We start from the raw sequence: 22,769 nt of genomic DNA on the forward strand, positions 1-22,769 counted from the left end.
ATTTTATTGTTAATATTTTTAATCTTCTTTTTAAAGGAAACCCTTTAACATTTCATATAATACTGGTTTGGTGGTGATGAACTCCTTTAGCTTTTTCATGTTTGGGAAGCTCTTTATCTGTTCTTCAATTCTAAATGATAGCTTTGCTGGGTGGAGTAATCTTGGTTGTAGCTCCCTGCTTTTCCTCAGTTTGAGTATTTCTTGTCAATCCCTTCTAGTCTGGAAAGTTTCCTTTGAAAAATCAGCTGACAATATTATGGGAGCTTCCTTGTAGGTCACTAACTCATTTTCTCTTGCTGCTTTTAAGATTCTTTTTGTCTATAACTTTTGGCATTTTAATTGTGACATATCCTGGTGTGGGTCTCTTTGGGTTCATCTTGTTTGGGACTTTCTATGCTTCCTGGACTTGTGTGTCTATTTCTTTCACCAAGTTAGGGAAGATTTCTGTCATTATTTTTTCAGATAGGTTTCCAATTTCTTTCTCTTGCTCTCTCTCTTCTTCTGGCACCCCCATGATGTGAATGTTGGTATGCTTGAAGTTGTCCCAGAGGCTCCTTATTTATCCTCTTTTTTTTTTTTTTTTTGATTCTTTGTTCTCCTTACTTATCCTATTGGTTGTTTTTTGCTTCCATATATTCCAAATCGCTGATTTGATTCTCAACTTCATCCACTGTACTGTTGATTCCCTGTAAATTGTTCTTTATTTCAGTTAGTATATCCTTCATTTCTGACTGGTTATTTTTTATGGTTTCCATGACCTTTTTCATGATGTTGAAGTTCTCTCTGAGTTCATCTACTTTTCCCCTAAGTTCTTTGAGCGTCCTTGTAACCAGTGTTTTGAATTCTGCATCTAGTAGATTGCTTGTCTCCATTTTGTTTAGTTCTTTTTCTAGAGTTTTGTTCTTTACTTTCATTTGGGCCATGTTTCTTTGTCTCCTCATTTTGGAAGCCTCCCTATGTTTGTTGCTATGTATTAGGTAGAGCTTCTACATCTCTCTGGCTTGGTAGAGTGGCCTAATATAGTAGGTGTACTATAGGTCCAGTGGCACAGCCTTCCTTATCACCCAAGCTGGGTACTTGAGGTGCACCCACCATATAGGCTGTGTATACCCTCCTAAGTGATATTTGATTGCTGTTGGCAGGTTAATGCGAGGGATTTACCAGGCTGATCAGCTGCAAGGACTGGATATGACCAGTGACCACCACCCTCCGACCATTGTGGAGTATCAGCTGTGCAGGGGCCCACTCCACAGAGCAGGACTTACTTTAGCAAGGCTCTGATGCCCTCAGGATCCATGCCTTGAGAGTGTAGCTTGTGGAGGTGGTGGGGTGGTGATGCTCCAACATGGTCTGTAGCTGTCTACTGGGTACACAGGCTCTGAGCCTCCTGAGAGGCATAGGCCAAGTTCAGCCACTACCTGTGTTCTGTCTGGGGCCATCTGGCATAAGCTACAAAGCAGTCTGTAGATAGCTGCTACTTATGCTGGGCTTGAAGGTGCCAAAATGAATCCAAGCTGTGAACCAAGGTTAGCTGCTGCTGTTGCCAGGCTTGGAGCCACTTAGCAAAAGGTATGTGGCTCACTGAGGCCAAATGCTGTTTGTTTGAGAGAATTGAGGAAAATCTGAAGCATGAGCCAAGACAGGCCATTCATATTGAGAAGCCCCTGGAAACAACTTGGGTGTGCCTGAAAATTGGGTGGGGTGGAGCCTCAGGGAATCACCATGGTGGGGCCAACAGTGTGAGCCAGGTTAATGGAGTCTCTGATAGGCACCTGCCTGCCGGCTCTGTGTGGGGAGAGCTCAAAAAAGGTACAGTGACCTCTGCCAGCACTTCTGTCTGAGGGAAAGCTGTCCCTCAGCTTTCACGCTGATCCCAGCCACTTCAGTTCCTCCCCTATACCTTTAGTGCCTGTCAAGATGCTGCCCCAGTGCTGGATCTCAGAAGGAGTGATTTGAGTAAGTCTGTGCATGGGCCCTTTAAGAGGAACTGCCTGGAACTCCAGAAGTTTTCTATCTTCCATAACCTCAATCCCCATGGGTTTTTACAGCCAGAAATTCTGGAGACTTATCTTCCTGGTACTAGAACCCTGGGCTGGGGGGCCTGGTATGGACCCTCACTCCGAAGATATCCCTCCTAATTTTCATCTATCACATATGGGTATAGGACCACCCTATTCTCTCTGCCCCTCTTACCAGTTTTGATGTGGTTTCTTCTTTAATTCTGTAGTTGTAGGACTTCCATTCATCTTGATTTCTGGCAGTATTGAATAATGGTTGTTCTGTAGTTTAGGTGTAATTTTGATATGGTTGTGTGAGGAGACAAGCATATTTACCTACGCTGCCATGTTGATAGTCAAATACCCATCCTTGTTTGATAAATTAGTATTTTTAATAGCACTTTCTTTAGCACTTTTATTGTGCATTTGTTGGTTGCCTATCAGAAACATCTAATTTCTTATAATGAAGTTTTAAATATTTTTATTTGATAGCATCAAACCATCAGTGCCATTCTACAAGATATAGAAGAAAAACAAGAACATTTATTGGAGTTTGAAATAAGAACCCCTGAAGATGCAGGTAAATAGGGATTCATACTCAAGTTTGAATCATTACTACCTTATCACAGTAGCTGAAAAAAATGGCCTTTTTTCAAAAAATGTGAGAGTAAAGTGTCAGGAGAGATCATTAGAAGTCGATGCAAACCAGTAGTTGATGTAATTGTTGATAAAGATACCTAGATTCAAGGTATAGCATGAGTAACTTGAGAGCTACTCAGAACCATGATCAGAATAAGCTATTGGCCCTGGTTGGTGTGGCTCAGTTGCTCAGAGCATCGTCCTGTAACCATAAGGTTGTTTGAAGATAAAACCAAAGGGTTTGATCTTCAGTCTGGGCACATGTAATTCCTAGTCTAGGCAAGTACGGGAGGCAACAAATTGACATTTCTCTCTTACTTCAGTGTTTCTCTCTCTCCCTTCCTCTCTCTCTAAAAAGCAATGAAAAAAATGTCCTTGGGTGAGGATAAAAAAGAAAAAAGAATAAGCTACTAGTGATATGTCTAGATGAAGATCACAAAGCACAAGATAGTGATTAGAGATAAGAGTATATTACCTTGGCTTCTGAGCTTCACTCAACTATGGTAACCCATAACAGATTAGGAAAGGAATGTGTAGTAGTGACACAGCAAAGCAAATCCTCATACCTTTCAAATGAGCAGATACGTCTTACCACATAGATGTCTTCCTGTTTACAAAACACTAGTGATTCAAGATAGTAAATTACACTAATTTCTGAAATAATTATCTTAATTTCTCAAAACTTCAGTAAATATTTGAAAATCTTTGATAGTTCACAGCTACTTTTACTTTTTAAAAAGATTGTTTTTATTTATTTTTACAGAGAGGGGGAGGGAGGGAGAGAGAGAGGGAGAGAAACATCGATGTACAAGAGAAACGTCAATCAGTTGGCTCTCACACGCCCTCAACCAGAGATTTGGCTGGGAATCAAACCAGAAACCTCCTGGTTTACAGGGGTTTGCAGGATGACAGCCCACTGAGCAACACCAGTCCAGGCACAGCTCTGTTTTCTTGAGTTACGATTTACAAGGTGGAGAGTAGCTCCTGATGTATACATATCTGAATGTTAAAAGTAGTCAGCTAAAAACAAAGTAATTTAAAGTACCTCATCAATCTTTCATGTATCAAGATACAACTGTTAGTTTATCTTTTGTCCTAACTCATGCTGTGAAGATTCTTTAAAATCACTTCCTTTTAAATTATACCCATTCTACTATTCATCCTGGCCTAACATGTGGTACCTGTTACGTTTTGAGGAAAATAATCCAAAATCATTTATACCCCCCTGAAATATGATGATTCATGTATTTTATTTAGTATTTACAATATCTTATGCATCTATCTGCCTTCAGGTAGAAGCCCTCATAGGAAGGATCATAGGACAGGCTCCACATCAAGTCTTCAGGGTCTTGGTATATTGGACCCACTGTTGGAAGGGAGGACAGTTCCAACATAGCAGCAGCTTTCTCTGTCCTGCTGTGGAAACCCCTTGCTCTTTAGGGTCTCAACCTATAGGCGTTCAAGGAGAAAGCCAGATATGAATCCATTATCACCTCAACTGAAAGTTACTATGCTCTCAACAGCCCTTTGAGAAACTGCTCCCATTAGGCTTGAAATATACGGGAGAAACACCCCTCACGTTTGCTGCTCAGGATGGGGATTCCCACCCACTGAAGCAACAACTCTGTAAAGAAATAAAGCTGTTGACTCATCCAGGTTCACTGACCTTAGTCAGTGAGGTAGCAGGATTAGAACTCAGGCTGGCCTGCTCTTTCTTGGTGCAATGTTCTTACCTGAACACCTCAGGGTAATTCCATAGGTTGTAAGTTAGTAAGTCATGATTTTTGTATCTGGGACATTGATATTGGGGAAGAGGGAGGGAAATAATAAAATCAATAGTAAGGCTGAATCGTATGTGACCAAATTTAACGTTTGCTATCTCTCAATTAACTGACTTGTTATTTTATTACCATGTTTCTAGAACAATACACTGAAAAGATGTTGGAGATAAAAGAGGTTATGGATAATGTGCTTGCCAAACAGAAGGCAGAAAGGGATGATCTGGCTAAAAAATACAGGTGAGTGAAAAAAATAGGTGTTTTCAGATTTTTCTATTTTTATCTATAATAGTAAGGCCTAGAGCTTCTTAAGAATACAAATGCCTCCTGGCTGGGTTGCTCAGTTAGTTGGAGTGTCATCCTGTACACCAAAAGGTTGCCAGTTCGATCCACAGCCAGGGCATATACCTAGATCGAGGGTTTGATCACCTGAGTACAGGAGGCAACTGATCAATGTTTCTCTCTGTCTCTCTCTATCTCTGTTTCTCTCTCTCATCAATAAACATCCTCAAGTCAGAATTAAAAGAAAATAAACTACAAAAAGAGAACACAAATGTTGCTTAGGGCCAAAAAATAACTTTTTGAGGTTATCTAATCTATTACCTCCATGGGGAACTGTACCTCTTTATTACTGGAAATACTCAGAACATGACATTGTAATACCTTGCAAAGTTGTGTACAGCCGAGAATTTTATTAAAACCTTTCCGGTCAAGAATCCCAAAAATAATTTTTTTTTCTTTAGTAAACTCAAATTTTTTACATTATAATTTTTCTTTTTGCTATTACAAATGTCCTCCTAAGCAGTTTAATCATGTATATTTCGCCATTTTGTGTACTTCTAAATTCTCAGGGTTCTTAAGAAATTTTATCATGATTATATTATTTATATACCCTTTCTCATCCCTTTTTGAGAAAGATATTATATATACTTTTTTTCTTATTTGAGTATTATTTTTATTAGTTTTTCATATACTTAGCTACATATGTCCCCTATTTTTTCTTGTGATGGGAACTTTTAAGATCTGCTCTCTCAGTAACTTTTAAATATGCAATACAGTATTACTAACTGTAGCAACCATGCTGTACATTGCATCCCCATAACTTACTCATTTTACAACTGGAGGTTGGTACCTTTTGACCACCTTCATACATATCCCCCATCTCCTACTCCCTTACCCTGGCAGTCACCAATCTCTTGTCTGTATCTATGTGATACACACACACATATGTAAACATGTATATACATACATACTAAATACATATGTCTTTAGATTCTACATATAAGTGAAATCATAGGGTATTTTTTTTTGTCTGACTTATTTCACTTAGCTTAATGCCTTTAAGGTCCATCTGTGTTCTCACAAATGGCAGGATTTCCTTTTTTATGGCTGAATAATACTCCTCTGTGTGTGTGTGTGTGTGTGTGTGTGTGTGTGTGACATTTTATTTATCCATTCATCCATTGATGGACACTTAGGTTGTTTCCCTTTCTTGACTGCTGTTAATAATACTGCAATGAATATGCAGATATCTTTTTGACCCTATTCTTTATTCACATGTAATCTTTCTAATTTTTTTATATTCTTGTCTTATCATTTGACATCTATTGCATATTCAAATTTTTTCTGAACTTATTTTAAAATCAATTTTCATTTTTATTTATCAATCTATCTTTTTCCAAGTTTTGCTTTTCTCTCTAGTGAATAAGCATCATAAATGCCTTTGTATACAGCCAGTGAGCTTACAGGATCTACAGATGGGAAATTGGCTAAAGAATATTTCCTAGGGGACTTTGGAAAAGGCTAGCTTCAATTTTTTTTTATGTCCTTTGATTAACAAATTACCTAGAATTTTGGAAAGTTGCTGATCACTTAGGGTTTCAAGTGTAAATCCTTATTAATGTTGCTGTAAGACTTAAAACCCTGTAAACCAAAGAACACTTTTATTCTCTGTCTGAACTCTGTTTCTCATAGATTTAACTGTGTTGTTAATTTATTTTTCCTCTATTTAGTTTCTTGCATTTTATGCCACTATTTATTTGCTAATTTGATTCCTTCTTGCTGCTTCTTCCACTTACCTCTACTGCTTGCTTTAACACCCAGTCTATTTGGAGTTCAGTACCAACAATTCTAAACTGTGATAGAAGAAACAGATATCTATATTCCTGCTTCCCTTAAAACAATTGCTCTTAAAGGATGGTTCCTAATGGTCCCTGACACCATTTCAAGGGGTCTGTGAAAACAAAACTATTTTTATAAGAATATTAAGATGTTATTTGTCTTACTTTGCTCTCCTTCTCTGAGTGTACAATGGAATTTTCTTGAGGCCACATGATGTGTGATGGCATCGTCACTCTAATAGCTAATGGAATGTGTGCTTGGGTATTTTTAGTTTTCTCAGTTTTACTTTCTAAAACAGTAAATAATGACAGATTAAACCCATATAAACAAAGCTCTTCAGGTTTCTCAGTAATTTCTAAGAGTATAAATTCCTGAGAACAAAAAGTTTGAGAACCACTGGAAATAAGGTGTCAAGATATCCTGAAGATAACTGTGAAATAGGTGGGTATAACCAAAAGACAGAGGTGTGAATGAGTCATTTCCTCCCACTTAGTCCTCAAGCTCCTGAGAGATTTGGTTTGGGGGAGGCACACAGGATAATGCTTGTGTAGGCAGTCCCCCTGGACTTGAAAATGCCTCAGTACAAGTTCAAAGTACAATTACAGTAATTGTTGAACTGAATTTCTCAGATCCAGCTCAGATCCAGGTATAACCATTTACAAAATAATCTCACTCCTCCATAGCTAAGGGAACTTGAGTGGAACTTACTCCCAAATTTTACTTCCTAACACACCTTTCCACACGAAACAGGTAGAGAATATATACATATTCTCTAGAAGAATTCTTTATGGATATATATTAAGAATTAGTTTATATATTAGCTTATATATATAAATATATGAATGAAGAAGAATGATGTTTCTCCTTGGCCGTCAATTGCTAGCTTCCAAGTAAAGGACTGGTAGATATCTCGATAGACTGCCCAAGTTTTGTTTTTCTTTTAGGGTTGACTCATAACTGCTAAATAATGATATCAATATAAATGTGGATGTAAATGTGGATAACAACACTGTTACCTCCTTAAAAAGGCTAACTCAAGTAAAGGGTCAGCCTCCTCTCAAAGGATATACACTGCAGAGACAGACCCTTGTGTACTTTGAGGTGATCAAATTTGAATTGAGACAAAGTATCTTTAAAATGCAAATGACTGTTTTAAAAAAGTTTTCTACTGTGTTTGTATTTCTGTCTCTTTCTATTTCTTCCCCACAGGGTATCTATAGAATCATTTAAGCATGGTGTCCTGAGAGAACAACTGGCTAACTTGGCCACAAGACAGAAGAGCCTCTTAGTTGTAGCAAAAACACAGAAAAAAATAAGCCAGAAAATTCAAAACTATAAGAATGTTACCTCTGTATCTGGTCTTAGTTGGAGGAAGCCGCTATCCAGCTCAGAGAGCTCTTGTGAAAAGGAAGGCCAAGAGCTTACCAGTCTGGAAAACCCAGTGCAGCCCCCCTTAGGTCCCTTTTCTCCCATCAGCCCTGTTTGTGGAAGCACACAGGAAACACAGTTGTCTCTGGAATCCTGGAACGACAGCCAAAATACCAACACTTGTCTAAATTCAGAGACAGTGAGAAGGGAAGAATTTCCTGGAAATGAGCTGAATTCTAGACAAAATGTCAATGACTATAACTTGGATGGGTCATCAAAATCCAGACCTTCAGATGGCACTAAAAAGACTAAATTACCATCCCAACCTGTTGCTTTTATTGCTCCAGCAGAATATTCACAAGAAGAAAATGATCTTACAGAAAATACAGCCAAAGGTCATGAGTCCTATAGTCTTTCAGCACAAACTGGCACATTAAATACTTCAGAAATCACAAGTGTATTTGCCCAAAATGATGCCCCTCCATCAACTGTCATTTGTGGTCAGGCTTTTTCCAATTGTGATCCAAAAAGAGGAAAAAGGAAAACACCTTCCCAGCAACCACCTAGGGGGGCATCAGAAACCCTGACACATCAGGATACTGATGACTTAGGCAGTGATATGGGCCATCAGATGAAACCCTATCTTAAAAAACCAGCTTTTGCTGTTCCACATGCAAATGACAGTCAGAGCACCTCCTCCTCTGGGCCTGGCCGGCAGCATTCTACAAAAAAGCCTTTACACCACAGCACAGCTCCTAAAAAGAAATGTATGCAGATAAAGGATCTCATAGTACTAGGAAGAATTAACCCAGGAAATAACATTTTGGAATTCAAAACACAGGTATCTTTTTTTTTTTTTTTCTCTAAAATCATGTGAATTTTATCAGTGAAGTTTTCGTGTTACTTAGTGTAGGCATTTAACTCCAATTAGGGAAATGGGGTTTGACTGGGCTTCTTGAATGGAGGGACACAACCACTATCTTCTTAGCAAGTGACATCATGCTCAGAATTGCCCTGCAGATTTCAGTCACAAGCACCTTTGGGCTCTCAGACCAGAATTAGTCAATTATATTGCACCAGGAAGGATATAAATAAGGACAACATAAAAATAAGTTGGAGCTGGCTTTGATTCCAAAATTTTGGGAACTACCAGTGTACTGTTAAAGCTTCCCCTAATAAGAGATAAGTATAAATTCGGGGGAAGGAGGGGGGTTGGGTTGGGGTGGGGTGGAGGGATGGGGAGAAAAGGCACACAACTCTAATTGAATAACAATAAAAAATTAAAATTAAAAAAAGTATAAATTCATCTTCCACAGAAGCTCAGTTTGTTTTTACAAACACAACTGACTTGGAGTTTGCATACATCTGATTCAATTAAAACAATATCACATATGCATAAAAATAGAAGAGAAAAAAAGTGGTGGTACTAGAAATGCCAACAAAAGAGGCTTCCTTTCCTCTCTCCCGACATTCAGTTTTTGAAAGAGGAATACAGAGTGGCAAAGATTTCTGGGTCCTGGAGTGCATCCTTGCTGATGGACCAGTTCAACAGATACCAGTCCAGGCTGACTGGGACTGAATCTGAATGACCCGTGTTTCCAGCCCTTTCCATTTCCGGACAATAAGGCTTTTCCTAGTAAGCTTTACTTACTTACAAGTTAAGAGCAAAAAAATGGATTTTAAAGCTCCAAACTGTAATTTAAAGACCAAATTAGTAGCTTCATCTCAGATCCCTTGATAATTCCTGTTTGCTTGCCTGTGAACCAATTTATTGCTAAGTAGTACCTACCTCAGATTAGTCAAAGCAAATCATATTTTATTCAGTAAATTAGTTACATTGACTTGTATTTTGACAGTTGTGGTTACTTCTCTGGATCAGCTATAATAAAATTTCAATATAACTTTTCATATTTCAGCTATTTTCCCTTCATAGCTTTATTAAGATGTAATTTATATACTATATACTACACATACTTCAAGTATACAGTTTGACAAGTTTTGACATAGGTATATACCCATGAATCCATGACCACAAGCAAGATAATGAACATGTCCATCAAGCCCCCAAATTTCTTTGTGTCCTGTTGTGTGCTTCCTTCATCTGCTCCCTTCCCGTGCCACTCTCTAGGCACTTACTGGTCTGCTCTGCCCCTATACACTAGTTTGCATTTCCAAAAATTCTGTGTGAGTGGAATTATACCATATGTATTTATTTTTGCCTGGCTTCTTTCCATAATTATTTGATATTCATCCTTGTACCATGTATCAGTGGTTTATTCTTTTTTATTGCTGAGTAGTAGTTCATTGTATGTATATACTAGTTTATCAGTTCACCTGTGGTAGACATTTAGATTATTTCAAGTTATTGTCTACTACAAATAAAGCTACTGTGAACATTGATATGTAGTTTTGGTATGACATAGGCTTTCATTTCTCTTGAGTAAATACTTATGAGTGGGGTGGCTGAATTATATGTGGTAAGTGTATATTTAACTTTTTAAGAAACTGCCAAAGTTGTTGTTTGTAACATTTTACATTCCTACCAGCTATGTATGCGAGTTGTGATTCCTCTGCATCCTTACTTAGCCAACACTTAGTATGATGAGTCTTTTAACTCTAGCCATGCTACCATGTAGTGTAGATATATGTATATATGTAATAGTACATGTATTATGGTTTTAATTTGCATTTCATAATAATTATGGTGAGCATCTTTTCATGTGCTATTTGTCCTCATATTTATTCTTTGGTGAAGTGTCTGTTCAAATCTTTTGTCCAATTTTTATTGGTTTCTTGTTTTCTTACTGAGTTTTGAGGATTGTTAAACCATTGTTTTATATATTGTATCTGTTTTTGGTTGTGCCAGATGTTAAGGTAAATCTGGTCCCTGTTACTTCATCATGGCCAGAAGCAGAAGTTTACATATATCATCTTTTTTTAATATTCTTTTCTTCAGGAGACTACCCACAAAGCCAGTGTTTTATTGAGTGGTAAAATTAAGGTAGAAAATGGTCAGATTTATCAAAACCCAGTCACCTGGCTCAAGGATCTTCTAGGAGGTGACAGTTATGTGACCTGGAATTATGCTTGGAGTAAGGTGGGTCATTCTTAAGTTTAACTTCTTATTAAAATGGGAAGGTACCATTTTTTATGATAAAACTACTTACTTCTTTTTTAAAAAAGAAATCTGAAAGTTCTTCAAGCTTGTTTCTGTCCCCAGGTGTCCTTCTGCAATATGCTACGTGCTTTTCCCCACAACTCCTATTGGCAAGAATTCCCCAGGGGCAAGGCTGCACAGCTGACTGAGCCTCTCCTTCCTTGTTCTTTACTTAGTCTCAAAAATTTGAATGCCCCAATTTTCTTGACCCCAAGTGATTTCAGGTCTTTGTGATTCCACATAGAAAATTTGGAACCACTGATATATCAATCATTTATTAATATGTTATCAGTATTCTGACCAAATCTTCTCCTAAAGGCAGAAGGAATGGGCAAGGGACCTAAGACCCACAGAAATTATGGTGCACCTTTATGTTTGAACATAGTCTTATCTATGAATTGCTAGCCCTTGTCAAAGAAATATTTCTTTTCATTTAGGTTTCCCAGACTTATTAGCCTCCCCTTCAGTCTGTCTTCTGATGTATAAACCCAGTCTGTCCCCCACTTTGAAAACTACTAATGACTGACACCCTTGAGGTCCGATGCTCAGCCACCTCCAGATGTCTATGGCACCACTTCAGGGAAGTCTTGCAGTGAAGCACCCAGGAAAGTGTGAATAATTGGACATCTCCCATGACTGTTTCACAGAACTGCAGATGTCTTCTGCCTCTGCTAGCTCTTATAGTAAGCCTCAGTCCAGCACTAATAGAAGGCACAGCTTCCTCTCTCCTTTTGTGCCCAGTTTAGCTCTGCCCACCTTTTCCCCTAACCCCTGCTCTTCGTCTGTGTCCTTGAACTCTTCATTCTGGTCTCCTCCACCTTTGTGGCAGGTGCTTCCAGAACAGTATTTCAATTCCTTCAGTTATATCAGCACGTTTTGAATTTTCTCTGCTTTATAGTCTGTCCTTTTTTTTTTAAATTTCCAACCCTTGGTGTCAGCAGACCACCTGCTTTCAATTCGTCCTGCCCAGTCCTTTCCATGGATTCATGAATCATATTCGCATATTAGTAATTAACACTTAACCCATGGAAATTCCCTTTTTCACAGAGTTTCTTAAACTTATGATAGATTGTATCATTTTGCTGAAACTGAATTTGTGCTCACAGTGTGAATGTGGCAGTGACTGCTATAGCTTAGGTTCTTTTGAGCTTGACACACCTCTGCTACCACATACCTAGTGATGACTCATCTCCCACTCTTTTTCTCTGCTGGAACTACTGCATTTCCTGCTTTTGAACAGCTGTTGTCACATCATTTAGCCCTTACTCTGTACTTCATTTACATATCACATTGCTTCTGATCTTTCCTCACCAGCCATGTCAATTAGAGTTGTATTGTTTAACACCCATATGATAGTGAAGCCAAATGCAAATGTGGAAACCGATATTAGGGCAATTCTTGGGTATAAGATATCCATACAGATTATCTGAGCTGTATTGTATTTTCTTTTAATTATCCTAAAAACAGAAACAGTTTTTAAAATTTCTGTAGGCCGTGCATGTACTTCTAGTAAATACTCCAGACTGAGAAACACTACCCCAGTGAGTTTCTTTATTAAAATACAGAGTTTACAATATTTAAAAGCCTCTTTTAAAATTTACCACAGAAACGGCCTGTACCTTTCCTTGTCTTGGAGTAACTCCTGAATTCAGTCACTTCTTGATGAAAAGAGCTTTTGTTACATTGCTAAATGTGAACATTTCAACTGACTAGTTTTAAGAATGCTGGTGGGGCTGGGGGCCAGGAATGGTTGGTTGTCAGGCAAGAAATGCCAAAAAATTAGGTCTTATCTTGCATAAGACAGAATGACAGAGCCACTAGACACAGAAATGACTCACACTTCCCACCCCAGCAGCTGGGCCTGATGCTTACTCCCACTGGGCTCACTGTTTGCAGTCACTGACACAGTCTCCTAGGCGTCCTCCTGATGTGGCAGACTGGTTTCTCCGTGGGAGACAGGAGACCATGCTTGTTCCTGATACCACCCTTGATGAGTTACATGATGTGGGCAACAGTTGTCAACCCTGCCCACACATTAGAATCATTTGGGGAGCTTTTAAAAACTACCAGCGCCTAGTGGACTCCAGCTCCATAGCTTCTGATCTAATAGTCTGGGTTAAAAACCAGGTTTTTAAAAGCATTTTTAAAAAAGCTTTCCAAGTAATTCTAATGTGCAGCCTGAGTGAGAATCACTGATCTAAGTCAAGTCATTTTAACTCTTCTGAACCTGTTTTCTTATGTGTAAAAATAAGTAGTAGCACTAAATGGTCTCTGAAGACCTTTCTGACTGGAGATGCTAGGATGTGCATAGCACAGTGTAGTTTATAAAATTCTTCTGTGTATATTCTATCACAAAAAACCCTGTGAGTTCAGAAGGTCAACTATAATCTTTATTTACAGATGTGAAAGCAGGTTGCAGGCAGTTAAGTGACCTGATTGGCCTTAAGGCCAGTAAGTACCAAAACCAGGACTAGAACCCAAGCGTACAGTGATTCCCTATCCACTGTTTTTTACATTTACAACAGTCGCACACAAGGGAGGCCCACTTCCTTTCATTGGAAACAGGATGCCCTAAACTCAAAACACACAGAATCATTTCGCTGCCTTTATGACTTTCTGCAAAGCTTATTCTTGTGCAGCAAAAAATTGCCCACTTCCACAGGAAAAATGCCTTTCTGTGATATAATAGCAGTAAGAAAATCATACAAAAGGGAATGACAGTTCATTTTTGTGAATGCCGGGGACTAGGGTCAGGCAGATAAAAAGTAGACTGCCATTTTGGGTGGTGACTCAAGGAGCACGAATAGATCTCTTGTGCAAACGTACTTCTCATTCCAGTGCTTTCGTGTCTGAATTTCTACCCTTATACCTCTATTCCTTTGGATGTAGTATTGCCTTTTCTCTGTGGTTTCCCCTCACCCTACACACTTTCTAAAAAAATTTCTCCCACCACCATGATTAGGAACATTAAGATATGGAAAAGGTGGAGTGGGAATGTAGAAAGTGACGGAAACTGTTGATCTGGACAGACAGCCTCATTCAGTCCATTAATTACTCTCCCAATGTGTTGGAACGTAAACCTCCTGTGAGCCCAGCTTCTACTCAGAGGAGAGGGTTGGAGATGTAGGTCCTTTTGAAATACAAATATCCAGGAAGTATGAATCCTGAAGACATAAATAATGTGAAAGGCCTACTGCCCTTCTCTCGCCTCTAACTGCATAGGTGTCTGGGGGAAGTAAAGAAAGGGGAGATTCCAGGATGGTGGTTGGGAGAAGGTGAGTAGTAGAAAGATACCTGTCATTTCTCCAGGCTCAGCTCTTCCGAGGCAGTTACTACACTTCGATACTACTTTCTATCTTGTCTTCTGAATTCCTTGAGAAGTGTTTTAATTTTCTTAGCCCAAATGTGTTTTTATGTTGCAACAAACTTAAACAAATGAACTTTGTCTTTTTACTCCCCTCTGAGATTCAAAACAATCATCCTTTCCTCTTTCTTCCTCTTGGAATAGTGAAAATTTGTTGACTTGCTTCTTAAAAGTTGAAATGGAATTAAAACAGTCATTTATCATCTGCAAAGAAATTCTCATTAGTCAATACCAATAACTGGTTTTTATAAAGACATGAAAAATGGACTGGTACTTCCAAATAAAATGGAGTCCCAGCAAGAAAACAAATTCTTAGACACTTCTTTAATATTCAAAGGAAGGTTGTGTTTTATATTATTTTCTTGGTACATGTTGGTACATAAGGTATAGAGAAACATTTATTACTGCAATTAATGACAGCTAATGCTGTACTTTAATGTTTTCAGCGACCTAACCAAGATAAGTTAAGTGATCATTTCACTTGGCCCATTCACTGCATTTCCAGAATAGTGGCTGACTGAATCATCCATCCACCCCAAATATGCACACATGCACACCCCCACACTCCACACCCCATTTCTTCCCTAAATATGATGTTAAGGAATAGCTTAGCCTGGTTTCTGAGGAATAATGGATCTTTTGCTATTAAGAGCTTCAGGGAAAGCATCAGTGGCCTCAGGGTGAAGTACCCCTCTAGTTTTACATTTCAGAAAAGCAAGAACACAACCACCTACAGGAATCTTCACAGAGCACACTTTACCCTGAGCTACGAGTCTCTTACTTGTCCTCATCTGGGGGAAGGTAGCATCCCACCAGGTGCCCTTCATCAAAATGGGTTTTGGGTGGTGAAGTTGCTGAGATTGCTGGAGACTATGCAGTCTAAGACCCTAAGAACCTAGCCTCTGTCTTAGCAGGTATATGAGCTAGATTTGCATCTAATGACATTTAGTCCAGGAATCAGTGTTTGAGTCATAGGCAGATGTGAGGACTGTTTGCCCTTATGCTTTATTATTTTTTAATAGAATAGCAAGTACACAAACCAGTAACATAGTATTTTATTATCATTATCAAGTATTATGTACTGTTCATAATTGTATATGCTGTACTTTTATACTACTGACAGTGCAGTAGGTTTGTTTACGCCAGCATCACCACAAACGTGAGCAGTGTGTTTCATTGTTACGTTAGGATAGGCTGGTGCCCTTATGCTTTAGCCAGCTGGAGAAGAGGCACTATTATGAGATGGACCATTTCCAGAAGTGACCTAGCGCCTGTTCATTTAGGGATCTATTCATTACTGTCCTTGTTCAATAAATCGCTTCTGTCTTGTGGAAAAAAAGATTTTTAACTCAGTGGATTTTCTTTTTTTTTTTTTTTAATCTTTTAAAATTCTCACCTGAGGATATGTTTATTGATTTTAGAGAGAGAGAAAAGGAGAGAGGGAAAAAAAAGAGAGAGAAAGAGAAAGAAACATTGATATGAGGGAGAAACATCAATAGGTTGCCTCCCATACGCGCCCCGACTGGGGAGTGAACCTGCGACCTTTTGGTGCATGGGACAACATTCAACCAACTGAAGCACCAGCCAGGGCTCAGTGGATTTTCTTAAAGTTCTATTCTTTGTGTGTCTAGATTACCCCATTGGTATTTTTAAGATCTCTAAGGCCACTAAGGTACTATTTTGCCACTTTATATTGCCCAGCACTAACCGGTAACAATGTACTTTAAATCTGAGATACAGGTGAAAACATACTGAGCCTGCATATTGATGAGTGCATAAAGTGTATTGAATATTGTCGGGGCATAAGATGAGCAAAATCCCTTGTTTCTTGTTAGTTTCTGGAAAACTGACAGATGGCATTCAGGGGCCTCACTTCTCCTTTTTCCATGGCAAGTAGGGGTTTTAGCACACTGGGTAGGCCAGGTCTGTGTCATTTCCATTACCAGTCTTTGGTCATGGGATTGAGCTCAAAGGGTGCCTAACCCTTCCCTATCCCCTAGGCCTTCCTCGCTCTGTTCAGTAACAAGCATTTATTGATGATGTGCTAGACAGTATGCCAAATGCTTTTCATATGTTATCTCTTTTAATCCTCAGAACAACTTACTAAGTGGAGGTACTTGTTTTACAGATGTACAAACTGAGATTCAGAGAATTTAAGAATCTTGCTTAAGAACTGGGACTTAAGAGATTCCCCCCCTCCCGGTATTGTCAGGCACTATGTGAAATGCTGGAGTATAAAATGAATATGACACAGACCCTGTCTTCAAGGAGCTTATAGTTTAATGGAAACAGATACATTGACACATAATTTCAGTTAAATGGGAGGAGTGCCTTGACAGAAATATGAGCACAGAAGTTACGGGAGCCTAGATGTGGGTCATTTCCTGAGCTTAAAGGTTATAGGAAGGCATCTTGGAGGGATCTTCAAGTTGAGACTTGGTTTAGCAACAGTGAGCCTAGCTTCTAGGGGCATATTATCATACTGACCTAGAACTAAGAATGGGGAACCCAGAGATCCTTAGGCCTAGAACATTTCTGGCAGGTATTTGTCAGTCCATTCATGTGTAGTTATTTCTAAGCTCTAACCTTTTGGGCTGATAAACAATAGTTAAGTTCACAAACAAACCATAACAAGAAAACTTGAATCTATAGACCCAAAATGTTTATTAATCTAATCAGTTAAGTATCTGATTTCTTGAAAAGTACCATTACTTTTGTGGCTTAATTTTATTAATGCAACATAATTTTTTAAAGTTATAAAGTATCAAGTGCCAAATTAATGATTTTTGAGTAAGGAATGGATGAGAGAATTAATGATACACAACAGAGGTCAACAGATTTTTCCTGTGAAGGGCAAGATAATAAATGTGTTAGTCTTCATGGGCATAGTCTCTGTTGCAACTGCTTGATCCTCTTGTAGCACAAAAGCAGCCATAGATGTAAACAAATGGGGGTCATTATGCTCTAATAAAAGAAGGTGGAAGTTTACCAATCCATAATATACAACAGTCTATACTTTACCAAAGTAACAGTTTGCTACCTATGAAATGTATATGGTTTTTTAATTATATGCAGGTAACATATCTGGGGAAGGAGCTTTTAAAGTATGTTTCTGAGGAAGTACCCATACTTCCCGAACCAGACTTGGTACCTCAGCAACATCAACCTTGTCCTCCAGGTATGTGCACACCCACACCCATTTTTTAGTTACAGGGAAAATACACCCAAACATTTTTTTTGGGGGGGGTCTTCTTTTTTCCAGTGAAATTCACATAACATTCAAATAGCCATTTTAAAGCGAACAAGTCAGTGGCATTTAGTACATTCACAATGTTGTACAACCACCACTTCTGTGTAGTTCCAAACACCTGTGTAGTTCCAGGTACAGGTCTTCGGTACCTGGTTTTACCACCCCAGAAAGAAATCCCACACCCATTCATTCCAGCAGTTACTTGCCATTTTCCACTCCCCCCAGCCCCTGGGATCTGTCAGTCTGCTTTCTGTCTGTATGGATTTGTCTGTCATAAATGTGTCATAAAATGGATTCATACAGTGTACAGGGTGGGCCAAAAAGAGATTTACAGTTGTGAGTTTGTGACACTGTCTGTTCTTTATTTTTTTATTAATGACTATATTATTTCCCATAGGAACTGTAAACCTACTTTTGCCCCACCCTATATAACTTTTTGTGTCTGGCACCTTTCTCTTAGCATAATGCTTTCAAGGATCATCCCCACTGTAACATCTACCAGTATTTCATTCCTTTTTATGGTTGAATAATATCCCATTGTATCCCATGTATACCACAATTTGTTTATTCATTCATCCTTTGATGGACACTTGGGTCATGCCACTTTTTGGCTATTGCTGTGATCACATGTATACAGGTATTTGTTTGAGTATATGTTTGCAATTATTTGGGGTATATACCTAGCAGTGGAATTGTTATATCATATAGTAATTATATATATTACTTTTTGTGGAACAGCCAAACTGTTTCCTACAACTGAACCATTTTTACATTCCCATCAGCAATGTGTAAGTCTTCCAATTTCTCCATGTCCTCACCAACACTTGTTATTATCTGTTTGTTTACAGTACTCCATTTCTAACTACAGTTGATTCTGGGAGAATTTAAGAGATGATACCCTCCCCTCATAATTTCTTTTTCTGAATATATGCTGTACTTTCTTTGGGTAGATTTTTTTAAGTGTCCTATAAAGGGGAAAAAATAGTATTTTTCTTCTCTGCAGCCAACAATTATGATTTACCTGATACAATCTTAGCCTGAAAAAACTGAAAAGAATGTAGTCTTCACCAGTTAGCAGCAGATTTTGAAGTGATCTTAAAGGGGCAGCACACATTTTTGGAAAACAGACATAACTAATGTTAAGTTTACCCTTCTCTGCTGTAGCAGCTCCTCTTCCCCCCACCCCCAAGTTTCCCTGACTCAGACTAGTTTGGAACAATGCAGGTAGAGAGGAGGTACAAAATAGAAAATAATACTGTGATAACCAGAGTCATGAACCAAACGGTTTACTACCACCAAGCCCCTAATCCAGGTGCTCCAGGATTTTTCCCTTCCTTACAATAAACCCCAATAATTCGAAGCACTTTCCTCTCCAAATTTGGTACCTAATCCACCGTAACCTCTTAGGGCCTTCCTTTGTCTCTAACACTGGCTTAAGAATAGAATACATTTTTCTCAGTTTTCTGAAGACAGCCTCAAAAGTGCTTTTTATCATTTGGGGGGAAACATCTGGTAAAACAATTGCAGTGAAGTTAAAGGGCTTAAGAAACTAAAAGTAGTTTTGGTAGTAATTTACGGTCTTTGGTTCCTAACCCTGACTGCAGGTCGGTCTAATCAAATCTTGGAGTAGAGTCCAGGAACTTGAATTTTTTATTAATCCTTACCAGAGGATATGTTTATTGATTTGAGAGAGAGAGGAAGGGGGAGAGAGAAACATTGATAGGTTGCCTCTCTACTCAGCCCAACTGGGGATCAAACCTGTAACCTTTTGATGTATGGGACCAGGCCAGAGCTAGGAACTTGAATTTTTAAAGGTGATTCTTATGCAGTCAGACTGACCTATTACTCTAAACCTATAACTCTGAATGACTAGTAGAATATTATTCTTATGCAGATGATAATTTGAAAACTTGATACATTCAGCCCTTCATTTTGATTCCAAAAGTGTACCTGCTGTAGTGCCCACAGGATCTCTCTCCCCTGCCTCTCTCCTCCCCCTTACACACACACACACATACACACAAAGGAAAGCCAAACAAACTCTTTCTCCTCTTAGGTTCTAACATCAAAGCAGAAATATACATTCTTCCTTATATCACAAAAGTTCTCTGCCCTTCGGATTTTCTAGAGCTAGGCATGAGTGTCCCACCCCAGCCATGTACCTCCTTCCTCACGAGGACCACAGTTCCCTGCTAAGCGAGCATGAAACAAAAAAATGTCTTCTCAACTGCTGTTCCTGTCATCAACACTATAGTTTCTTGTTATTAAATCCTGACTTACTTTCCTTTAGATATTTCAAAAAATATTAATGCTAATTTGAGAACTGCGGAGGTGCCAGTATGCCAACCCATTTCTTGCTACCTTGATCTAGGACTAGGAGTCTATAGGCAGGTCCCGCTGGCATTCTGTAGGCTGCTGTTGGAGTTTTGTTTGGACCTTCTTGATTTAGGATTCTTCTGTACCTGGTTTTTTGGTACCTTACAGAAATCCAGAGACGTGGCAAGTTAGAAAAATGTAAACTGTCTTATCATATTATAAGTAAAGCATTCAGGGGAGAAGCCTGTCCCCTCTTCTGCATGTCAGTATGTGCTCGTGGAAGGGAAGGTGAGTCGGTGTGGATTTCGTCAGCCTACTGCAGACGCTGAGCAGAAGCTGTTCTCTTACACTTTTTCACGATCACACCGTTCAGAATATGTTTTTTTGGGACTGAGGGTGCCATGCATCCTGGTTTGACCTAGGCAGTCCTTTAACCCGGCAAAATTATTAGTAGCCTACCCTTTCACTTTCAGACGTGCCTTATTTACATGAGCCAGTAGAGGAAGCAAGCAAATAGGTGTTGGAAAGGGAAAATTTGGATAAGATGTTTTTAAAAATGGGGGAAACTTTTAAATTTTATTTACTTTTATAAGAATATAGATTCTGACACTGTTGTGCAAATAGGTGTTCAAATCTTATGATATCATTTTAAATACTCTGTATTATAAAATGCTACATTATAAATAATTGCTGGTTATCTAATTTTAATCCCCTGGTAGACTGAGAAGATCTTTGAGTTTAGAGAAGCTTTTATGAGCCCTTGCTTCCTATTCTGTTCCCCAGTGCCTGGCACACAGTAGCGTCTGGGCGAGTGCTCACTGAACAGTGCTCACCGCATGAACGAGTGCACACATGAACGTCATTCAAAGGACTGCTACTTTAAGGCTGGATTACTTGTGATTGACTGTGGGTTTTTTTTACTTTTTTATTGAATTTATTGGGATGCCATTGGTTAATAAAATGTAGGTTCCATGTGTACAATTCTGTAACACATCATCTGTATATTGTATTGTGTGTTCACCACCCCAAGTCAGGTCTCCTTCCATCACCATTTTTGACTGTCTTAATAGGTGGACATGACTAGATCTCAGCAGGCTGAGAATTTCTGGTAAAGAAATCGACAAGTGGTAAATGGGATTTAGGTTAATTAATATCTCCTTTATCAAAATTTTCTGTCTCTAATTATGAGATATAAGAGTGATGGACTCTCACATTTTCTGAACCAGAAATTCAAGAAAGCTATCTCTCCCTCCCACTTTTCCTCCCCTTCTTTATGAGAAATTATAAAGGAATCAGTTTAGCTTTGTTAACCAACATTTCCTAAACTTCATTAATCAGATAATATATATTGACATTTTGTGGGACAAGTAGCAGCAACCTCAATATCTACTTTTGGATTCATGGTATCAAGAAGATCCCGAGTCATGAAGATAAGTGATAAAAAATTTTAATCTCACCATTTAAAGATGTTCTTCTCTTAATCAGAAATGCTGGAAGAGTTTTATTCTGAGTTTCACAAAAAGAAAACTAGTGAAATCAGTGACTCAAGTCAGTGTATTGTTGGACTCAAGTGTTAAAATGTGGTATATTAACAAATTTGAGTATATATGTTGTTTCCAACTAACAATTTTAAACAAACAAACAACAGCCTTTAAAAATTAAATTCCATAGATGAAATCCCTGAGGTGTTTATTTCTAAAGTCCTTTTAAGCTTTAAAATGGAATGAGTCTATAGTGTATTTTTCCTTGAAATTTTACAACTTCATCCCAAGCCTCTCTCATCTCTGCTTAGTTGGTGGTAGCTCCTATTCTGTATTATTGAGGGAATCTTCACTGATATTTCAGTACAGCATGGGAGATAAACATTCCCAAATGTCTGCATAACTTGTGATCACCATGTATAGACATATTGACATTTTTTTCTTTTCTTTTTTTAAAGATTTTATTTGTTTATTTTAGAGGGGAGGGGATGGAGAAAGAGAGGGAGAACAACACCAATGTGTAGTTGCCTCTCACATGCCCCCCACCCGGCACCTGGCCTGCAACCCAGGCATGTGCCCGAGACTGGGAATCGAACCAGCGACCCTTTGATTTACAGGCTGGCACTCAGTCCACTGAGACACACCAGCTAGGGCACATTGACATATTTTTCACAAAATTCTTTTTTTTTTTTTTTTAAAGATTTTATGTATTTATTTTTAGAGAGAGGGGAAGGGAGGGAGAAAGAATGGGAGAGAAACATCAATGTGTGGTTGCTTCTCGTGCATCCCGTACTGGGGACCTGGCCCACAACCCAGGCATGTGCCCTGACTGGAAACCAAACCAGTGACCTTTAGGTTCATAGTCCAGCATTCAATCCACTGAGCCACCACCAGGGCACAAAATTCTTTAAAAAAACATTCTGTTAAGCTAGACCATATTTTAATATTTCCCTGGAAAACCAACTGTATATATTTATGTCCCCTGTCACTATAGTACCTAGACACTTAAAGCACATTAAACTAAACATATTTCTCTAGGCAAAAAGAGAGAGAGAGAGAGAGAAACATCTTCCTGAAAAGCTTCTCTTCCCAAGTCATCATTTCGTGCACACTAATTACAGAATTTTCTTTCATGGGGACCTGACATCATTTGTTCATTTGAAAATAGAACATTCTTTTTCAGAAAAAAAGAGACTCTCTTGTTTTTAATGAAAATGGTCCTTAACTGATAATCTGTCGTAAATAAGTGACTTTAAAGAACATTCACCATTTCAGTGCTGTTATTGTGCTCATTTCTC

At 38.6% G+C, this 22,769-nt stretch overlaps 1 protein-coding gene across 1 annotated transcript in view; it reads left to right on the forward strand.

Annotated features, from left to right (window-relative positions):
• The window catches only part of ANKRD31 (ankyrin repeat domain 31), a 121,167-nt gene that overhangs the window by 92,410 nt on the left and 5,988 nt on the right, over positions 1-22,769 (forward strand). The window contains 6 exon segments of the mRNA XM_045197850.2: positions 2,490-2,577; positions 4,558-4,654; positions 7,745-8,744; positions 10,860-11,000; positions 17,500-17,602; positions 20,464-20,536. Of these exon segments, the coding sequence (XP_045053785.2) occupies positions 2,490-2,577; positions 4,558-4,654; positions 7,745-8,744; positions 10,860-11,000; positions 17,500-17,602; positions 20,464-20,536 (1,502 nt within the window).

This window comes from Desmodus rotundus, chromosome 1 (genome assembly GCF_022682495.2).
Source record: "Desmodus rotundus isolate HL8 chromosome 1, HLdesRot8A.1, whole genome shotgun sequence".
NCBI lineage: Eukaryota > Metazoa > Chordata > Mammalia > Chiroptera > Phyllostomidae > Desmodus > Desmodus rotundus.